General features: G+C 49.4%; 2 protein-coding genes across 2 annotated transcripts in view; one reads left to right on the top strand and one right to left on the bottom strand.

The window, feature by feature from the left end:
• The window catches only part of LOC142313105 (uncharacterized), a 327654-nt gene that overhangs the window by 172054 nt on the left and 136590 nt on the right, over positions 1–19010 (bottom strand). The window lies entirely within an intron of this gene.
• Positions 7150–19010, top strand: part of LOC142310593 (uncharacterized) — a 91647-nt gene continuing 79786 nt past the window's right edge. The window contains exon 1 of the mRNA XM_075348111.1: positions 7150–7944. Coding sequence (XP_075204226.1) covers positions 7150–7944 — 795 coding nt within the window. The remainder of the gene's footprint in view (positions 7945–19010) is intronic.

Here is a 19010-nt window from a genome sequence, read left to right as displayed (position 1 = left end):
CATTTTCTTTTTTTTTTTCTTTTTTTTTAGAAATTATTGTATTTTTTTGAACCATAAGATACACCTAGGTTTTGAAGAAGGAATATAGGGAAAAAATTAACAAAAAAATGGGGTCATGAAGCACTGTAATGGGTAGGATATGCTGCTGACACTGTTACGGGGATAAAATCCCCCAATTCTGTACTAATGTCCCACATACTGGGCCCCTTCCAGGTATATGTGTCTCCCATACTCGTATATAGGTCTTTCATCCTGGTATATATGTTGCCCATCTTTATCCCATCCTGGTATATATGATCCCCATCCTGGTATACAGTACAGACCAAACGTTTGGACTCACCTCATTCAAAGAGTTTTCTTTATTTTCATGACTCTAAAAATTTTAGATTCACATTGAAGACATCAAAACTATGAATGAAAAGATGTGGAATGAAATACTTAAAGTGTGAAACAACTGAAAATATGTCTTATATTCTAGGTTCTTCAAACTAGCCACCTTTTGCTTTGATTACTGCTTTGCACACTCTTGGCATTCTCTTGATGAGCTTCAAGAGGTAGTCACGGGAAATGGTTTTTCAACAGTCTTGAAGGAGTTCCCAGAAATGCTTAGCACTTGTTGGCCCTTTTGCCTTCACTCTGCGGTCCAGCTCACCCCAAACCATCTTGATTGGGTTTAGGTCCGGTGACTGTGGAGGCCAGGTCATCTGGCGTAGCATCCCAGCACTCTCCTTCTTAGTCAAATGGCCCTTACAGAGCCTGGAGGTGTGTTTTGGGGTCATTGTCCTGTTGAAAAATAAATGATGGTCCAACTAAACGCAAACTGGATGGAATAGCATGCCGCTGCAAGATGCTGTGGTAGCCATGCTGGTTTAGTATGCCTTCAATTTTGAATAAATCCCCAACAGTTTCACCAGCAAATCACTCCCACACTGTTACACCTCCTTCTCCATGCTTCACGGTGGGAACCAGGCATGTAGAGTCCATCCGTTCACCTTTTCTACAAAGACATGGTGGTTGGATATAAAGATATCACATTTGGACTCATCAGACCAAAGCACAGATTTCCACTGGTCTAATGTCCATTCCTTGTGTTCTTTAGCCCAAACAAGTCTCTTCTGCTTGTTGCCTGTCCTTAGCAGTGGTTTCCTAGCAGCTATTTTACCATGAAGGCCTGCTGTACAAAGTCTCCTTTTAATAATTGTTCTAGATATGAGAAGGTGTGTCAAAACGTTTGGTCTGTACTGTATATCGCTTTTGTCTTAGTATATATGTCCCTGTAACAGGGTGAAAATGTACATGTAACGCCTGCCTGGATCAACAGACTCAGGGGGGATGTAATGGACAGACTAGAGGGAAGCCACTCACCAAGCAGGACCCCCAGAACCCTGAAACCCTTTAACCCTGATACAGGGATTTGGAATTACACAGGGCCCTGGAGATCACTACCTGTGGAAGGCTGCAGTCCGATGAGAATAGCAGAATAGGGACAGAATCGGCAGACAAGGACGTAATCAGAAAACGGAGCAGAGGTCAAATCCGGATCGGGCAGCGAAGTACAAAAACAGCAGGCAGAAGGGTAGTCAGAAAACACGCAGAAGTTAGCACACAGGAATCACAAAACAGAATAGGGCGGACCAGGAGCCAGGAAATCAGAACTATCTCTGGCAGTGGTCATGTGACAGGAGGGGGAATAAGAAGGGTGTGGTGTCTTCCCATTGGCTGTAGCTGAACGCTGGCAACTTCAGCTGGAAGACACACGCCACCCACAGTCAGCCAGCGGTACTGCAGATCCCAAGATAACCCAGCCCTGTGGATGATCGGAGCCTGTGCCCACCGGTGCCGCTGGCATCGACTCCTCTCCCATCACCAGCACCATCCACGGCAGGAAGACGGTGTCGCCCTGCGATCGGAGCAGAAGTCGCTGGAGCAGACTCCGGCGGTGACGTAACAGTACATAAGATAAACTTGTATGTTTGTTAATGAAGTATTGTATATATATGCTATAACTTAAATGGCCACTAGTTGTCACTAGAGGGCAGGCACACTGCTAGACAGTAAGGGGTTACATTAGGTTTCCCTGCTAACGTAAACAGATAGAGACAGTTAAAAGTTCAGTTGAGATCTGGAGACTGCAGGAGCAAGAAGAGAGTGACAGGAAGAAGGCTGCAAGAGAGGGAGAAGGTTGTTGAACTCCTGTGTTCTGGACAAATAGGATTGCCTGTTTTTTTTCATTGGAGCTCCTACTGCCCCGATGAGGAAAATTCATCTGAGCGAACTTTTCTCCAGAAAATGCTTGTATAAGGTCATCTAAGAATGAATCAGAAGCAGTCTGAGGGAGACTGACACCATCTTGGGTGGAAGACTTTTGTGAGTAGCAACTGACCTGAGACCAATCGGTGTACTAATAGTCAGTTAGGGACAGAGAGATAGGAAGAGGACGCATTGAAGGAAGACTATTCTTTGAAAGACTGTTTGCTGACAAGGAGCTTTGCTTGCTTGTTTATCTGGAGGCATTTGCTCTGACCCGAAATTTATCAGAAGTTAAGCTGTGTTGTGCTGATAATAACAGACTACTCTGCCTTTGCTTCATCACACTGTCTTGGGGCAGTGAGGTACAGAGTATTGCATAGCGGTACATGTACATAAATTCACTTGTTTCTTACTGTATATGGGAAGTTGGCCGGGTACCCTGATTGAATTGTAAACATAAGGGGAGGTGGTTGTAAGATTATATCCTTGGAGGGATCACGTGCTGTTATCTGTAGTAGTGCACTCGAGTAAGCCCCATTAATTGATAGGGGAGGGAGCGGTATAGCAAAGGGGAAAAAAAATATAGTCTAGTTCATCTCTACAGACCGACACTTGAAGTCCTCCAAGTTGCATAAATTGTTATTGTTTATTCTGGGCTGTTGTGGCCCATAAGTTGTAAGAGAACTGGTTTTGTAAATATTTTTTAGACTTATAAAGAAAACTGTTATTCACCATCTTTGTGTCCCTGGGTTTTCTATAGTGCCATCGTGCCTTAAAAGTCATAGCGACCGGCATCCGTCGTATTTGGTGTAGTCGGCAGGATACGGTGTTTGCTATGGATAACCCTGAGCAAGTGGGAGACGCTGCAACACCCCTGTTGTACTTAACCCCCTTCTCCTTGGTGACCAGCAGTGAGCGGCTAATAGGGTGCTCTGCAACGGGCGCGCTGCTAAATCATCTGGCTAAGTTTGAAGGGTATAACTTACTCTTCAGTGATTGGGTGGGCCGGCTGAAGAACGCCATTGCCTTGCACAGCGTACACCCCAACTGCAGCCCAAGGTCGCACTGAATGCTCTGGACTGAAATGCCTGCAAGGTTGTTCTGCTGAAACCAGAAAGACAGCCGAAGACAGTAGATGAAATAATTCAGATCTTGGAAAAAACTTTTGACCATGTGGCAGCGGCTGAACAACTGCGAGTACAGTTTTTTGCTCAGATTCAGAGGAGCAGAGAGAGTCTGATTCAGTATGGCATCGCATTGGAAGAATTGCATTAGGAGATTAAGAAGTTAAATGTAACGGTGGGCGCTGAGGCAGAGGTTGATCGCATTTTACGTGATCAGTTCATTGAGGGGATCCAAAATTAAATGTTAAGGAGCGAACTACTGTTGAACGCAAGGAGTACCCCTGGTGTTACCTACGCTGAAATACAACAAGAGGCAGTGGCGCGGACCCTGGAGGTAAAGTCTGCTCTGAAATGGAGTAACATGCAAACAGTTGACACAAGGGAATTGAGTCGAGACTCTGTCTAAGTAAAGCTAGCAGTCTTGCAGAAGCCTGTGGAGAGTCTGGCGGAACAGATGCAACAACTGCGGGCTCAGGGGATGCCACCAACATACCCAGCACCGTTATGCCCCTATACTCCCATGCCTGGACAAATGCCGCCTCCTATGGTGGACATGCAGTCACGGCATTATACACCATGAGGAACAGCGGCCGGCCCCAGAACAGAGGTAGCAAGAAGCGGGATGAGAGGGCCTATCTGGTGTTGGAGATGCGGAGGGATTGGACATCTGCAACGAGATTGCCGGAGGGGCAGAACAGAAGAAACTGCAACAGCAGTAAAAGGGAAGCCCTCACTGTAGCTAGGCACATGGCAAGGCAGAACTGAGAACCAATGCCCGAACTCTGCTCAGAAGATCTGATTACGGAGAGTCCTGTACTAGAGGTAAAGTTTGCTTGGAAGAAGTTCGCGTGTCTGGTAGACACTGGATCACAGGTGACGACTATGCTGGTGGAATATTTCCAGACGTACTTCAAGGAAGCTGCTAAACCAGAATCATGGCATTTATTAAGACTGAAAGCGGCTAACAATGAAGAGATTCCAGTAGCGGGCATCGCATAGATGAAGGTGCAGCTGTGCAGACAGAAGCTGGGAACCAAGGGAGTGATACTAGTGAAAACGCAGGCAAGGCCAAATCTCCCGGTGGTCCTAGGGATGAACATCCTGAGGAAACTGGATTCTCTTCTGTTCGAGCGTGAGGGCCCAGGATACAGGAAAAAGAGTGATAACTCATAAGGTCATGCAGAGGGCCCTACAGCAGATGGTCCGTTCGTGTGGTATACAGCAGAGTTCAGCGGGAGGAAGAGCAGTGGGAGTGGTGTGTATCTCACGTGGCCCCGCTGTCACTATCTCTCCGGATCGAGAGAAGCTGGTGTTGATGCCGGTGGGGACCCATAGGAAGCTGAATGGTGTGGAAGTAATTCTGGAGCCAGTGAGACAGTCCGAAAGCATGGGAGGCTTCATGATTGCCAGGACGCTGGCCACTGTACAAAATCGGAGGGTGTCGGTGAGGTGCCTGAACTTGCAGAGCCATGAGGCGACTTTGGTGTCGGGCTCAAAACTGGCTAATGGGTATGTGTGCGATGAAGAAGTTCTCCACAAGAATCAGTTCTCGTTGAAAGGAAACTGCCAGACTGCTTGGACTCTGTCGATGCGGGCAGCAGAAGAATAGTCACCCACGCCCATGTGGAATGGTAAGAAGAGCATAGAGCTGATGGATGGATGGATAAAACCCAGCTAACACCGGAAAAGGTGTAACAGCTACAGACTACCCTATGGGAATACCAGTTTGCCTTGTCCAGGAGTGATGAAGACTTTGGCTGCACAAAGGCGGTAGAACACGAGATACCCACAGGGGACGTGGCCCCAATCCGAGAGAGATGTCGCCTGATTCCCCCGAATCTTTACCAGGAGGTCAAGAGTATGTTAACGCAAATGTTGGATAATGGCTTGATCCGCCCGAGTCAGAGTCCCTGGACTGCGCTGGTTGTACTGGTTCGGAAGAAGGACGGGTCCATACAGTTTTGTGTTGATTACCGCAAGCTGAACGCGTAGACCGTGCGTGACTCATACCCGTTGCCAAGGATTGAAGAGTCTCTGTCTGTTCTGGGAAAGGCAAAATACTTCTCCTATCCCCCGCGTTGTGTTGGTGTCTTCGTTCTCTGAGCTCTTGGGGACAGTTCATAGAGATACTATCCTCCACAGGTTAATTATCAGGTTGCGTGAAGCTACTCCCTGATCTAGGATCCAGTGCACCGCCTTGCTCGGTACACGTTCGGTTAGTAGGTACTCCGGTGCCGACCGTTCTCGAAAACTAAGTCTGGCTCCTTTCTCCAATACCCTGCGACCGGGTCTCCGACTCCTCCGGTCCCAGACCACCGTCTGTGACCTAGCCAAAGTCTCCCAGGGAGCTCCAACTCCCCCTAGCTCCTCACTCTCTGAGGGCTACCACTGTTCTGACTGTGTCCCTCCCACCAGTCTGTCTGACCCCTAGGCAGGTAGCCCTATTCCATCTAGACCACCCACTGGTGTGCCTGCCCGGGTGTGGTGTAAGGTGACTAGGGTTTGAATGCTGGTGGAAGCAACATCAAAGTTTAGGATCCCAGAACCATGGAGGGTGGGTTCTGCACCAGGATGAAAAGAGGGTGCAGTTCCCTGTGATACCCTGACTAGTTTGGGGGCGTCACACAAACCCAAAAAGTATTGCTTGTTCCAGACCCAGATTGAATATCTGGGACATGTGGTGTCAGCGGATGGGGTGCGTCCGGCCGAGAGCAAGATACAGGCTTTCCAGGGGTGGCCCACTCCCAGAACTGTGAGAGACGCGCGGGCCTTCCTTGGTTTGGCCGGATACTATCGTCAGTTTGTGAAAGACTTCGCTAAGATGTGTGAACCATTGAATGAGTTATTGAGGGGGACATCTCAGGGCCCCAGGAATCAGCCTATCCAATGGACCGATCGACAACAACAGGCATTTGACCAAATTTGGGCCGCTCTCATACAGGCACCTCTGTTAGCATATGCTCTCTTTGACCGGCCTTTTACTCTATATACGGACGGAAGTCTGCATGGGCTGAGAGCAGTGTTGGCCCAAAAGCAAGAGGGACGGGAGAGGGTGGTCGCATATGCCAGCCGATCCCTACGGGACACTGAGCGCAACCCTGATAACTATACTTCGTTCAAACTGGAGATGTTAGCACTGGTGTGGGCCATGACCGAAAAATTTGCTGAGTATCTGTCGGGATCGAAGGTTCTTGTGATTACAGACAATAACCTGCTAGCGCATCTGGAGAACGCCAAACTGGGAGCGTTAAAACAGCGATGGGTGGCGCGAATGTCCAAATTTAATTACCCGATTCGGTTCCGATACGGCAAAGGGAACTCCAATGCGGATGCCCTGCCACAGGTAACGCGAGATGCGCCAGGGTGTGAGGTAGATGAAGATCTCGAGGATACCGAAATTCCTAACCTGAGGTGATTACCCGAGTTTGTAGATCTGGCACGTTCAAGTGGGGTGGTGACACGAGTAGTCAGATTGCTGGGTAAGACTCGTCAAGAATGGGCCGATCTACAGAACGCGGACCCCTGGCTGTCATGAGTAAAGAGGTGGGTGAATCAGAAAACTTGGCTTGATGTGAAAGCTAGAGCTCAGCTGAGGTTGGAGAAGCCAAAGGTTCGGCAGTGGGACAGACTGACAATAACAGAGGGAGTGTTGCATCGCTGGATCTACTTACTGGCTGAGTTAGGGTACCAATGGCAGGTAGTAATCCCATCCTTAGCAGCCCCAGACATTGCTCGTGGGGCCAATACCCAAGGTGCTCACCTTGGGCCTGAGAAAATGTATCGATGGTTGCACCGATTTGTATACGGTCCCGGCTTGGAAGAAGTTGTAAGGGAGGTGCGTGCTAGATGTCGGCCCTGCGAGTTCAATAAGTCCCCTGAACAAAGGGCCCCTGCTCAAACCATCGTGACTTTCGCCCCACTGGAGGTGTTAATGGTAGATTACCTGACGATTGGGTATTCTAGGAGTGGGCACCATTCGTGCCTTGTGATGACTGATCACTTCACAAAATTCGCCGTGGTTGTCCCCACCAGGGACCAGACCGCTGAATCCGCAGCGGAAGTGATCTGTAAGCATTTTATCCTGACCTACGGGTGTTCCCAGCGGCTACATTCAGGTCAAGGGGCCTGCTTCCAGGGTAAACTTGTGACTGAGTTGCTGCAGGTCTATGTCATCATACAATTGCGGACGACACCCTATCATCCGCAAGGGAATGGGGCCTGTGAGCAGTTCAATCATACGCTGCTACAGATGTTGAGGACGCTTGAACAGCAACAGAAGGCGAGGTGGACTGAGTTCATCCCCGAACTTGTGTGGGCCTATAACAATAAAGTCCATAGCACTAACAGGTTTACCCCTTACATGATGATGTTTGGACGGCCTCGGAAGAAGGTCGAGGAATTAAACCTGTCAGTACCTGGGGAACTTGAGTATTGCACAGCCAGTGAATGGGTTCAGAGTCACCAATGGAACCTGCGGGAAATCCACAGGATAGTGGGGGAAGAAGTGCGGGACCATCCTCATCGAAATCGTGGACTGGTGCACGGAGATGAATTCCTAGTGGGCGAAAGGGTACTTGTACGGGTTTCTCGCCTGGGTGGAAAGTTGGACGACCAGTGGGAGGCTACACCTTACACGGTAGTGGACAGACCATTTATAGAGGGAAGTGTGTACACTGTGATCCCTGAAGGATGTGTAGGGCCCCGTTGTATGTTGAACCGGAACTAGTTGAAAAGGTGTATCTCCGACACGCCCACATGCCCACCTGTCTCGCCTTATCCAACAGTCACGGGTCGGCCAAATAACCTTGTGTGCCACTGCTGTAATGACTTCAGCAACGTAGCACCAGATGACCAAGGTCTGGCATTGCAGATTCCGGTAGCTCCAGAGCTACCTCCAAATGTCGTTGCTCCGACAGACATTAAAATCACCCACACAAACACGGCAGGTACTGACTTACGAAGATCTGAAAGGAGTACGGCTGGTGTTCCTCTGGTACGGTACAACCCTGCAGAATATGTACTGCATGTAAGATGTAGAAATTGATTTGTTGGGACACCAAAACTTAAGTTGGGTGGAGTGTAACGGTGAAAACGTACATAAGATAAACTTGCATGTTTGTTAATAAAGTATTGTGTGTGTGTGTGTCTGTATGTATATATGTATATATACAGTGCCTACAAGTAGTATTCAACCCCCTGCAGATTTAGCAGGTTTACACATTCGGAATTAACTTGGCATTGTGACATTTGGACTGTAGATCAGCCTGGAAGTGTGAAATGCACTGCAGCAAAAAAGAATGTTATTTCTTTTTTTATTTTTTTTTTAAATTGTGAAAACTTTATTCAGAGGGTCATTTATTATTCAACCCCTCAAACCACAAGAATTCTGTTTGGTTCCCCTAAAGTATTAAGAAGTATTTCAGGCACAAAGAACAATGAGCTTCACATGTTTGGATTAATTATCTCTTTTTCTAGCCTTTTCTGACTAATTAAGACCCTCCCCAAACTTGTGAATAGCACTCATACTTGGTCAACATGGGAAAGACAAAGGAGCATTCCAAGGCCATCAGAGACAAGATCGTGGAGGGTCACAAGGCTGGCAAGGGGTACAAAACCCTTTCCAAGGAGTTGGGCCTACCTGTCTCCACTGTTGGGAGCATCATCCGGAAGTGGGAGGCTTATGGAACTACTGTTAGCCTTCCACGGCCTGGACAGCCTTTGAAAGTTTCCACCCGTGCCGAGGCCAGGCTTGTCCGAAGAGTCAAGGCTAACCCAAAGGACAACAAGGAAGGAGCTCCCTGGGAAGATCTCATGGAAGTGGGGACATTGGTTTCAGTCAATACCATAAGTAACGTACTCCACCGCAATGGTCTCCGTTCCAGACGAGCCCGTAAGGTACCTTTACTTTCAAAGCGTCATGTCAAGGCTCGTCTACAGTTTGCTCATGATCACTTGGAGGACTCTGAGACAGACTGGTTCAAGGTTCTCTGGTCTGATGAGACCAAGATCGAGATCTTTGGTGCCAACCACACACGTGATGTTTATAGACTGGATGGCACTGCATATGACCCCAAGAATACCATCCCTACAGTCAAGCATGGTGGTGGCAGCATCATGCTGTGGGGCTGTTTCTCAGCCAAGGGGCCTGGCCATCTGGTCCGCATCCATGGGAAGATGGATAGCACGGCCTACCTGGAGATTTTGGCCAAGAACCTCCGCTCCTCCATCAAGGATCTTAAGATGGGTCGTCATTTCATCTTCCAACAAGACAACGACCCAAAGCACACAGCCAAGAAAACCAAGGCCTGGTTCAAGAGGGAAAAAATCAAGGTGTTGCAGTGGCCTAGTCAGTCTCCTGACCTTAACCCAATTGAAAACTTGTGGAAGGAGCTCAAGATTAAAGTCCACATGAGACACCCAAAGAACCTAGATAACTTGGAGAAGATCTGCATGGAGGAGTGGGCCAAGATAACTCCAGAGACCTTTGCCGGCCTGATCAGGTCTTATAAAAGACGATTATTAGCTGTAATTGCAAACAAGGGTTATTCCACAAAATATTAAACCTAGGGGTTGAATAATAATTGACCCACACTTTTATGTTGAAAATGTATTAAAATTTAACTGAGCAACATAACTTGTTGGTTTGTAAGATTTATGCATCTGTTAATAAATCCTGCTCTTGTTTGAAGTTTGCAGGCTCTAACTTATTTGCATCTTATCAAACCTGCTAAATCTGCAGGGGGTTGAATACTACTTGTAGGCACTGTATATATATATATATATATATATATATATGTGTGTGTGTGTATATATATATATATATGCTATAACTTAAATGGCTAAAAAACCAAAGCCACAGCAAAAGATAACCACAGGGTATATATCTTACGGAAGATCTCAAAAAAGAAAAACCTTGTTAAAAATTAACTTTTAATAGATAAGTTAAAAGGCCCAAGACAGGCAACACATATAATTTATGATTATATAATAATCCAAAATGACACACCAAAGGTAATAAATTACTTATCTGGATTTCCAACAAATGTCCCGACGCGTTTCTCCCTAGTTTTCAATGTACCAGAGTTCATCAGGGGAACAAAGAAAATATTCAGGAGTCCCACGTCAAGGGACTCAAGAAGAGGACAGCTATGTGCCAAAATCTGGAGATGAGGATGATACCTGAATATACCAGAGCCACAGCCATCTTTATACCAAGGTGAAAATTGAAATAGAGGCTTGGAACACTCGATCACATGACCGGCAGTGGGAGGAGTTACATAATAACCCATATACCATATAATAACGGAGAAAAGAAAATCGTCTGGTCTGGTGTTTTTTTATATATGACCCAGATCGCATCGTTCATAGTAGATAAAAAAGTTTTTACATTCCTTAATAAAGAGGTGAACACGCCCCCAAAGTGATTGACGGCGTGTGCCCACCCACTTAACAAATCCCTAGATGGTAGCTGTTATAATTAATATAAAACAATATTAAAGTACCATCACAGAAGTAAACGCCATATACATCCCATAATAGAGACGTATCCTATACAGCAAAGGTCCAATGTCACATGAGTCAGCTAGGACACACACCCCCAAAAACATAGTGGAGGACGCGTCCTAGCCTAAATGTACCTTCAAGTTTGCATCTATCATAATGGCAGGGCAATACACCATAATACCGCCATCTAAGTAGATCCGAGCGTGTCATACAGTTAGGTCCAGTTGTCATACAGTTAGGTCCAGAAATATTTGGACAGTGACACAATTTTTGCGTTGGGCTCTGCATGCCACCACATTGGATTTGAAATGAAACCTCTACAACAGAATTCAAGTGCAGATTGTAACATTTAATTTGAAGGTTTGAACAAAAATATCTGATAGAAATTGTAGGAATTGTCACATTTCTTTACAAACACTCCACATTTTAGGAGGTCAAAAGTAATTGGACAAATAAACCAAACCCAAACAAAATATTTTTATTTTCAATATTTTGTTGCGAATCCTTTGGAGGCAATCACTGCCTTAACTCTGGAACCCATGGACATCACCAAACGCTGGGTTTCCTCCTTCTTATTGCTTTGCCAGGCCTTTACAGCCGCAGCCTTCAGGTCTTGCTTGTTTGTGGGTCTTTCCGTCTTAAGTCTGGATTTGAGCAAGTGAAATGCATGCTCAATTGGGTTAAGATCTGGTGATTGACTTGGCCATTGCAGAATGTTCCACTTTTTTGCACTCATGAACTCCTGGGTAGCTTTGGCTGTATGCTTGGGGTCATTGTCCATCTGTACTATGAAGCGCCATCCGATCAACTTTGCGGCATTTGGCTGAATCTGGGCTGAAAGTATATCCCGGTACACTTCAGAATTCATCCGGCTACTCTTGTCTGCTGTTATGTCATCAATAAACACAAGTGACCCAGTGCCATTGAAAGCCATGCATGCCCATGCCATCACGTTGCCTCCACCATGTTTTACAGAGGATGTGGTGTGCCTTGGATCATGTGCCGTTCCCTTTCTTCTCCAAACTTTTTTCTTCCCAGCATTCTGGTACAGGTTGATCTTTGTCTCATCTGTCCATAGAATACTTTTCCAGAACTGAGCTGTCTTGATGAGGTGTTTTTCAGCAAATTTAACTCTGGCCTGTCTATTTTTGGAATTGATGAATGGTTTGCATCTAGATGTGAACCGTTTGTATTTACTTTCATGGAGTCTTCTCTTTACTGTTGACTTAGAGACAGATACACCTACTTCACTGAGAGTGTTCTGGACTTCAGTTGATGTTGTGAACAGGTTCTTCTTCACCAAAGAAAGTATGCGGCGATCATCCACCACTGTTGTCATCCTTGGACGCCCAGGCCTTTTTGAGTTCCCAAGCTCACCAGTCAATTCCTTTTTTCTCAGAATGTACCCGACTGTTGATTTTGCTACTCCAAGCATGTCTGCTATCTCTCTGATGGATTTTTTCTTTTTTTTCAGCCTCAGGATGTTCTGCTTCACCTCAATTGAGAGTTCCTTAGATCGCATGTTGTCTGGTCACAGCAACAGCTTCCAAATGCAAAACCACACACCTGTAATCAACCTCAGACCTTTTAACTACTTCATTGATTACAGGTTAACGAGGGAGATGCCTTCAGAGTTAATTGCAGCCCTTAGAGTCCCTTGTCCAATTACTTTTGGTCCCTTGAAAAAGAGGAGGCTATGCATTACAGAGCTATGATTCCTAAACCCTTTCTCCGATTTGGATGTGAAAACTCTCATATTGCAGCTGGGAGTGTGCACTTTCAGCCCATATTATATATATAATTGTATTTCTGAACATGTTTTTGTAAACAGCTAAAATAACAAAACTTGTGTCACTGTCCAAATATTTCTGGCCCTGACTGCATATATAAAATAGTGACATCTCTTGTACAACGGAGGTCCGATGTCACATGACACAGCTAGGACACGCCCCTACCAATGCAGAGGAAGTTGCGTCCCAGCTTAAATGTACCATCAAAAGCCACAGTTATCATTGATGGCAGGGCAATACCGCCATATAACTAGATACGAACATGTCACAGATGTTTGAATTAGTGACATATCAGGTACAGCGGAGATCCGATGTCATATGACAAAGCTGGGACACGCCCCCCATCAATACGGTGGAAGGCGCCTTCCAGCTAGGACGTGCAGTCAGAATCTGCAATTATCATGATTGCAGGGCAACATTCTGCAATACCGCCATCTGAATACATCCAAGCGTGTCGAAAATGTTTAAAAAATGGTGCCAAACATAAATTTAAGCCGATATCACGCATGCGCATTACATTTCAAGATAGATTGCAGTGGAAGGAAAACATTGGGACCCGCGCAGACGCACTAACCCCCATCAGGCAGAACAATAAAACATATAACAGGGATTTGTATCAATTTAAGGTAGACAAATGTTGCGGGCGGAGGAGGGGACGCCGCGCTCTCCCACTGCTCGGGTCCGGCTGCCGCTGCTGCTGCGGCCTGCTGCTGCTCGGTGGCTTGAGCGATGGGCCGGATCCCGGGGACTCGAGCGGCACTCCTCGCCCGTGAGTGAAAGGGGATTGGTTTTTGGGATAGTTTATTGTCCGTGACGCCACCCACGGTTATGGTGATTATGTGGACACCACCGCTGCTCTGTATGGGGATCCCGGGAGCGATGACAGGAAGCAGCAAAGTTGTTGGTTCTCCCCTCCGTGGGTAGGGGGTAGTTGTCCCGGGGCCCAGTGATGAGGTGGGTGATGAGGGATGGCGGGGCCGGTGCAGGGCTTGGTGGGGTGCAGGGACGCGGGGGCAGCGCTGTGCCTCACGGCACTGTGGTACTCACTCAGCCTGAGACGGGGACACAGTTCTCGGTAAAACACACGGCTGGAAAGACGGTTCCCACGGACGGCTGCAGTTGCTTTTCCCCAGTAGTTGACGGTGACGGTCCCTTTTCCTGCACCTAAGATGATGATGGTAGCGATGGGTTCCCACCGGTAACCCGCTCCCCAACTTGGTTATGGGCCGGAGGAGCCCTACTTTGCCCGCAGGCGCTGGCCCTGAGAAACTGGTGCCTTGGGGGTGGCGGTGTCTCTCTCTAACGGTTGGACTGTTGCCTTCAATCGGGACTTAGCTGTTTGGAGACCCAGAGGTCCCCTTCACTGACGGATTTGGCAAATTCACGGCGACTCCTAGCCTTGCCGGGATACAAAAGGCCCCTGCCAATGGTGCTGACTGCTCTTCGTATACCGCTCCGGTACCGCCGGGCCACCACCCGTCCACGGTCCTTCCGGCAACCTCCAAGCAGCCTCTCCTGCAGTCACCGCCGTCTGCTGACCTTGCTGTTCTCAGTCCGGGGCACACACCCGGACCAAATTCAGGCTTTCTCAACTGTCACTTTTTCTGTCATTACTCTCACTGTCCTCCTTCTCCTTCCTCTCACTTTGAACTCTCACTTCTAACTGCTTCCACTTCCTCCTCCACACTCTATCTAAACTCATCTCCCTGGTTTTCCCGCCTCCAGGGCTGTGAACTCCTCGGTGGGCGGAGCCAACCGCCTGGCCCACCCCCTGGTGTGGACATCAGCCTCTGGAGGAAGGCAACAAGGATTTTTGGTGTAGCTTTGGTGTACCTATCTGGGGTGTAGGGTGTGGTGGTGTTATGACCTGTGACCCCTGGCTTGCCCAGGGCGTCACATTCCCCCTTAGCAAAATGCAGACCGTCCGCGGGCTGCCCGTCCAACACCGGTTTTATTTTCTGAAAAGATATAAAAACATGACATACAAATAAAATAACTTCATCCCACATCGGGAGGTTCATTTCTTAAACGTTACGTAACATTTCAAACGGTTGCGGCTGCCGCTCTCTCCCACCCAAGTAACCTGGCCCTGATGCTGCCCCTAAAACCCAGGCAGCACCCCTTGACCCCAGTCCTGAACCAGTTACCCGATCGGGATCTGTCCTTCCCCTCCAGAGGGTAGCCACCGGTTCCTGTGGTGGCTGGGCCCCAGCCTGCTCCACTGCGGGCCCTCCCTCCAACCTGCCTCTCCGGAGGCGGTAACGGTTAGCTGCAACAAAACATTTTTATTTACATGCCACTAATGTTTGTTGTTGCCCTGCAAGTTCTCGAGCCTGTTCATAGGAGTTCCTATGCAGCTTTTCAAGCGGTCCCCACGGGGACAACAATGCCGGCAACGGCCGGTTCCCAAATCACGGTTGCAATCAGGTGACTGTTCGGTAATCATTTTTCCATTTGTCATCATTTCAAAAACTTTCAACACTTTTAAACACACAGATGGTCCCAACGGGGACGGTGCAACGGTGCTCCGCTGCCCTACTCAGATTCTTCCGCATCCGTTGGGGGAGAGGGTGCGGCGGACACCCGGGCCTCCTGGCTGCCCCTCAGCTTGGCGTCCAGCGCAAACCACCCCCTCTCCCCGCAGTGTCGGGTGTACTGGACCAAATCGCCCGGCATCAGATTTCGACCGGGGTGCTCCTCTGGCAGGTGAGCATTCACATCCCGCCGGGCTATAAACACTTCGGCCTCCAGGCCCGGTTCATATATGAATCCATAGCCCCGGCGGACATCAAACCGCCTCACCTGCCCTTCATACAACGGGCCCCGGACACGGAAAGTTGCCTGACGGAGGTTCTCTTTTTCCCGGATTGCACGGGCCACCAACTCCGCCTTCCTTCTTTCCCTCTCTTCAATCTCCAGGCCCAACGGTACTGGCTCCCTGTCCCAGTACGGCGCTGCTACGAGCTCCGGCGCACGGGTCGGGCCCCGCGAGACCTGTTGGACATTGCCCACTGCTGGGGATCTGGGCGGCAGGTCCCGCGGTGACTTGGCCTTAGACGCTGCCTTGCATCGGCAACCCGGCGCAACCTCAGCCGAGGTGTGGGGGATGGGCACAGGGGCTTTCCGCTGCTGGGCCTTCGGCACGGAGCGGGCTATCGCCTCCAGCTCGGGGGACTTCTCGGGGGACGCCTCCGGTTCGGTTTTCGGGGCTTTCCATGGCAGCACCTCCGGTCGACTACGGGCTCCGGCTACAGGTCGGCCCGCCTGGGCGGGCATGCTGGGTATCGCTACCGGTTGCGGTGGTAGCGGGCCTAGTGGCGGGGTCATGGCTTCCGAGATGGGTGGCGAGGAAGGCAGCAGGGCGAGAGGGTCTAGACCGGGTCCCGCAGCCGCGATGACCGGCCCTTCAAGGGCATCGGGGTGTGGGTCACTCACCCTCCCTTCCTCCGCTTCCTCCTCGCGTCTCCGCACGGTCGCTATGACACCCGCCATGTCGGTCTCCCACTCCTCCATGAGGAGCTGCATTTTGACCTGCAGCCTCTGGTAGAGCTGCGCGGTCCGGATCTCCACCCACGCCGCGGTTCCAGGCGCGGGGGCTACGGTGCTGCGGGACGGCATCCACATGTTGCTGGCGGCTTCTCCCAGGAACAAGATGGCTGCAGAGTCCTGGCGTCCCTGCCTTTATAGCCGCGGCTACATGCGACCAGTCGCCATTTCATCCCCCTCAGCCTCTTTCCGGCCCCTCCTCTATCGGGGCGTGGTTTTGGCCTTCGCACCTCCGCTACTCGAGAAGACGCTCGAGCGGGAACTCTTCGCGCCAAAGATGGCGACTTCTGAAATTTTCCGGCCGGACACCTCCGGCGGTCACAAGGCGCACCTCTACCTAACGGCAGAGCGGTAAGATCCTGTTCGTGACGCCAAGTTGTCGCGGGCGGAGGAGGGGACGCCGCGCTCTCCCACTGCTCGGGTCCGGCTGCTGCTGCGGCCTGCTGCTGCTCGGTGGCTCGAGCGATGGGCCGGATCCCGGGGACTCGAGCGGCGCTCCTCGCCCATGAGTGAAAGGGGATTGGTTTTTGGGATAGTTTATTGTCCGTGACGCCACCCACGGTTGTGGTCATTATGTGGACACCACCGCTGCTCTGTATGGGGATCCAGGGAGCGAAGACAGGAAGCAGCAAAGTTGTTGGTTCTCCCCTTAGTAGGGGGTAGTTGTCCCGGGGCCCAGTGATGAGGTGGGTGATGAGGGATGGCGGGGCCGGTGCAGGGCTTGGTGGGGTGCAGGGACGCGGGGACAGCGCTGTGCCTCACGGCACTGTGGTACTCACTCAGCCTGAGACGGGGACACAGTTCTCGGTAAAACACACGGCTGGAAAGACGGTTCCCACGGACGGCTGCAGTTGCTTTTCCCCAGTAGTTGACGGTGACGGTCCCTTTTCCTGCACCTAAGATGATGATGGTAGCGATGGGTTCCCACCGGTAACCGCTCCCCGACTTGGTTATGGGCCGGAGGAGCCCTACTTTGCCCGCAGGCGCTGGCCCTGAGAAACTGGTGCCCTGGCGGTGGCGGTGTCTCTCTCTAACGGTTGGACTGTTGCCTTCAATCGGGACTTAGTTGTTTGGAGACCCAGAGGTCCCCTTCACTGACGGATTTGGCAAATTCACGGCGACTCCTAGCCTTGCCGGGATCCGAAAGGCCCCTGCCAATGGTGCTGACTGCTCTTCGTATACCGCTCCGGTACCGCCGGGCCACCACCCGTCCATGGTCCTTCCGGCAACCTCCAAGCAGCCTCTCCTGCAGACAGTCACCGCCGTCTGCTGACCTTGCTGTTCTCAGTCCGGGGCACACAACCGGACCAACTTCAGGCTTTCTCAACTGTCACTTTTTCTGTCACTACTCTCACTGTCCTCCTTCTCCTTCCTCTCACTTCTAACTGCTTCCACTTCCTCCTCCACACTCTATCTAAACTCATCTCCCTGGTTTTCCCGCCTCCAGGGCTGTGAACTCCTCGGTGGGCGGAGCCAACCACCTGGCCCACCCCCTGGTGTGGACATCAGCCCCTGGAGGAAGGCAACAAGGATTTTTGGTGTAGCTTTGGTGTACCTATCTGGGGTGTAGGGTGTGGTGGTGTTATGACCTGTGACCCCTGGCTTGCCCAGGGCGTCACACAGACTACTTTTAACCGGCCAGTAAGTGAATCCAAGTATATGTATGTACATATCCAAACGAGCCAAATATAATGTACCTCAAAATCAGGTACAAGTCCTACAATGATAGATGTGCTGGCAATTATCCGAACCAGTGTTTTGAGACTAGATAAAACTAGTAAACAGAAGTTGTTCATTAATTCCCAGAGGAGTAAGGGATTTCATCAGGAATATCCACCTCACCTGACGTTACAAAATTTTATTATCCCAGTCTCCCCGTCTGGGCGACTGAGGCACCGTTTCAATGACCCTAAAGGAGAGACAATCAGCATTTCCCCCATGTATGTTGTTAATATGTCTGGCTAGTGTTGTGTCCCGTTCATATCTGATGTCCCCCAGATGTTCACCAATGCGAACGCGTAATTCGCGTTTCGTCTTACCAACATAATCACGGGGGCATTGGCAAGTACAGACATACACCACTCCTGAAGTTCTACAGTTAGAAAACTGTCTATTATAAAACGTCCTATTGGTTGCACTACTGGAAACGTTTTAGATGGTACCACCCACCTACAATATTTGCACCTGCCGCACCTAAAGGTGCCAGACTCCCTTTTATCAAGCCAGGTCGAACCCTTCTGGGGTACCGCATAGTGACTATGTACCACGCAGTCTCTGATTGACCTACCCGTCCTGAAAGTGACAGAGGGTTTAGGGGGAATAAGTTTTGAATCTATGGGATCAGCCAGTAAAATACCCCAATGTTTATTGAGGATTTTCATTACTTTACCGGTCTGGTCATCAAACGATCCCACAAGACGTGTAGTTGCGTCATTATCCACCCTCTGCTTAGGGATAAGAAGATCAGATCTGCATTCAGCCCTAGCCTGTATGTGGGCTTGCTCGACAACCTTCCTTGGATAACCCCTGTTAATAAATCTCTCACTGAGGCCTGATGCTTGTGTCTCAAACTCACTAATAGAGGAGCAGTTCCGCCGGAGTCTGTAGAATTGTCCCTTCGGTACTTTAATATTGTTTTATAATGATTATAACAGCTAATATCTAGGGATTTGTTAATCACTTTGGGGGCGTGTCCACCTCTTTATTAAGGAATGTAAAAACTTTTTTATCTATTATGGACAATGCGATCTGGGTCATATATAAATAACCACCAGACCAGACGATTTTCTCTTCTCCG

Source organism: Anomaloglossus baeobatrachus, chromosome 5, assembly GCF_048569485.1.
Source record: "Anomaloglossus baeobatrachus isolate aAnoBae1 chromosome 5, aAnoBae1.hap1, whole genome shotgun sequence".
NCBI lineage: Eukaryota > Metazoa > Chordata > Amphibia > Anura > Aromobatidae > Anomaloglossus > Anomaloglossus baeobatrachus.
This window is presented reverse-complemented; position numbering and strand designations above follow the sequence as displayed.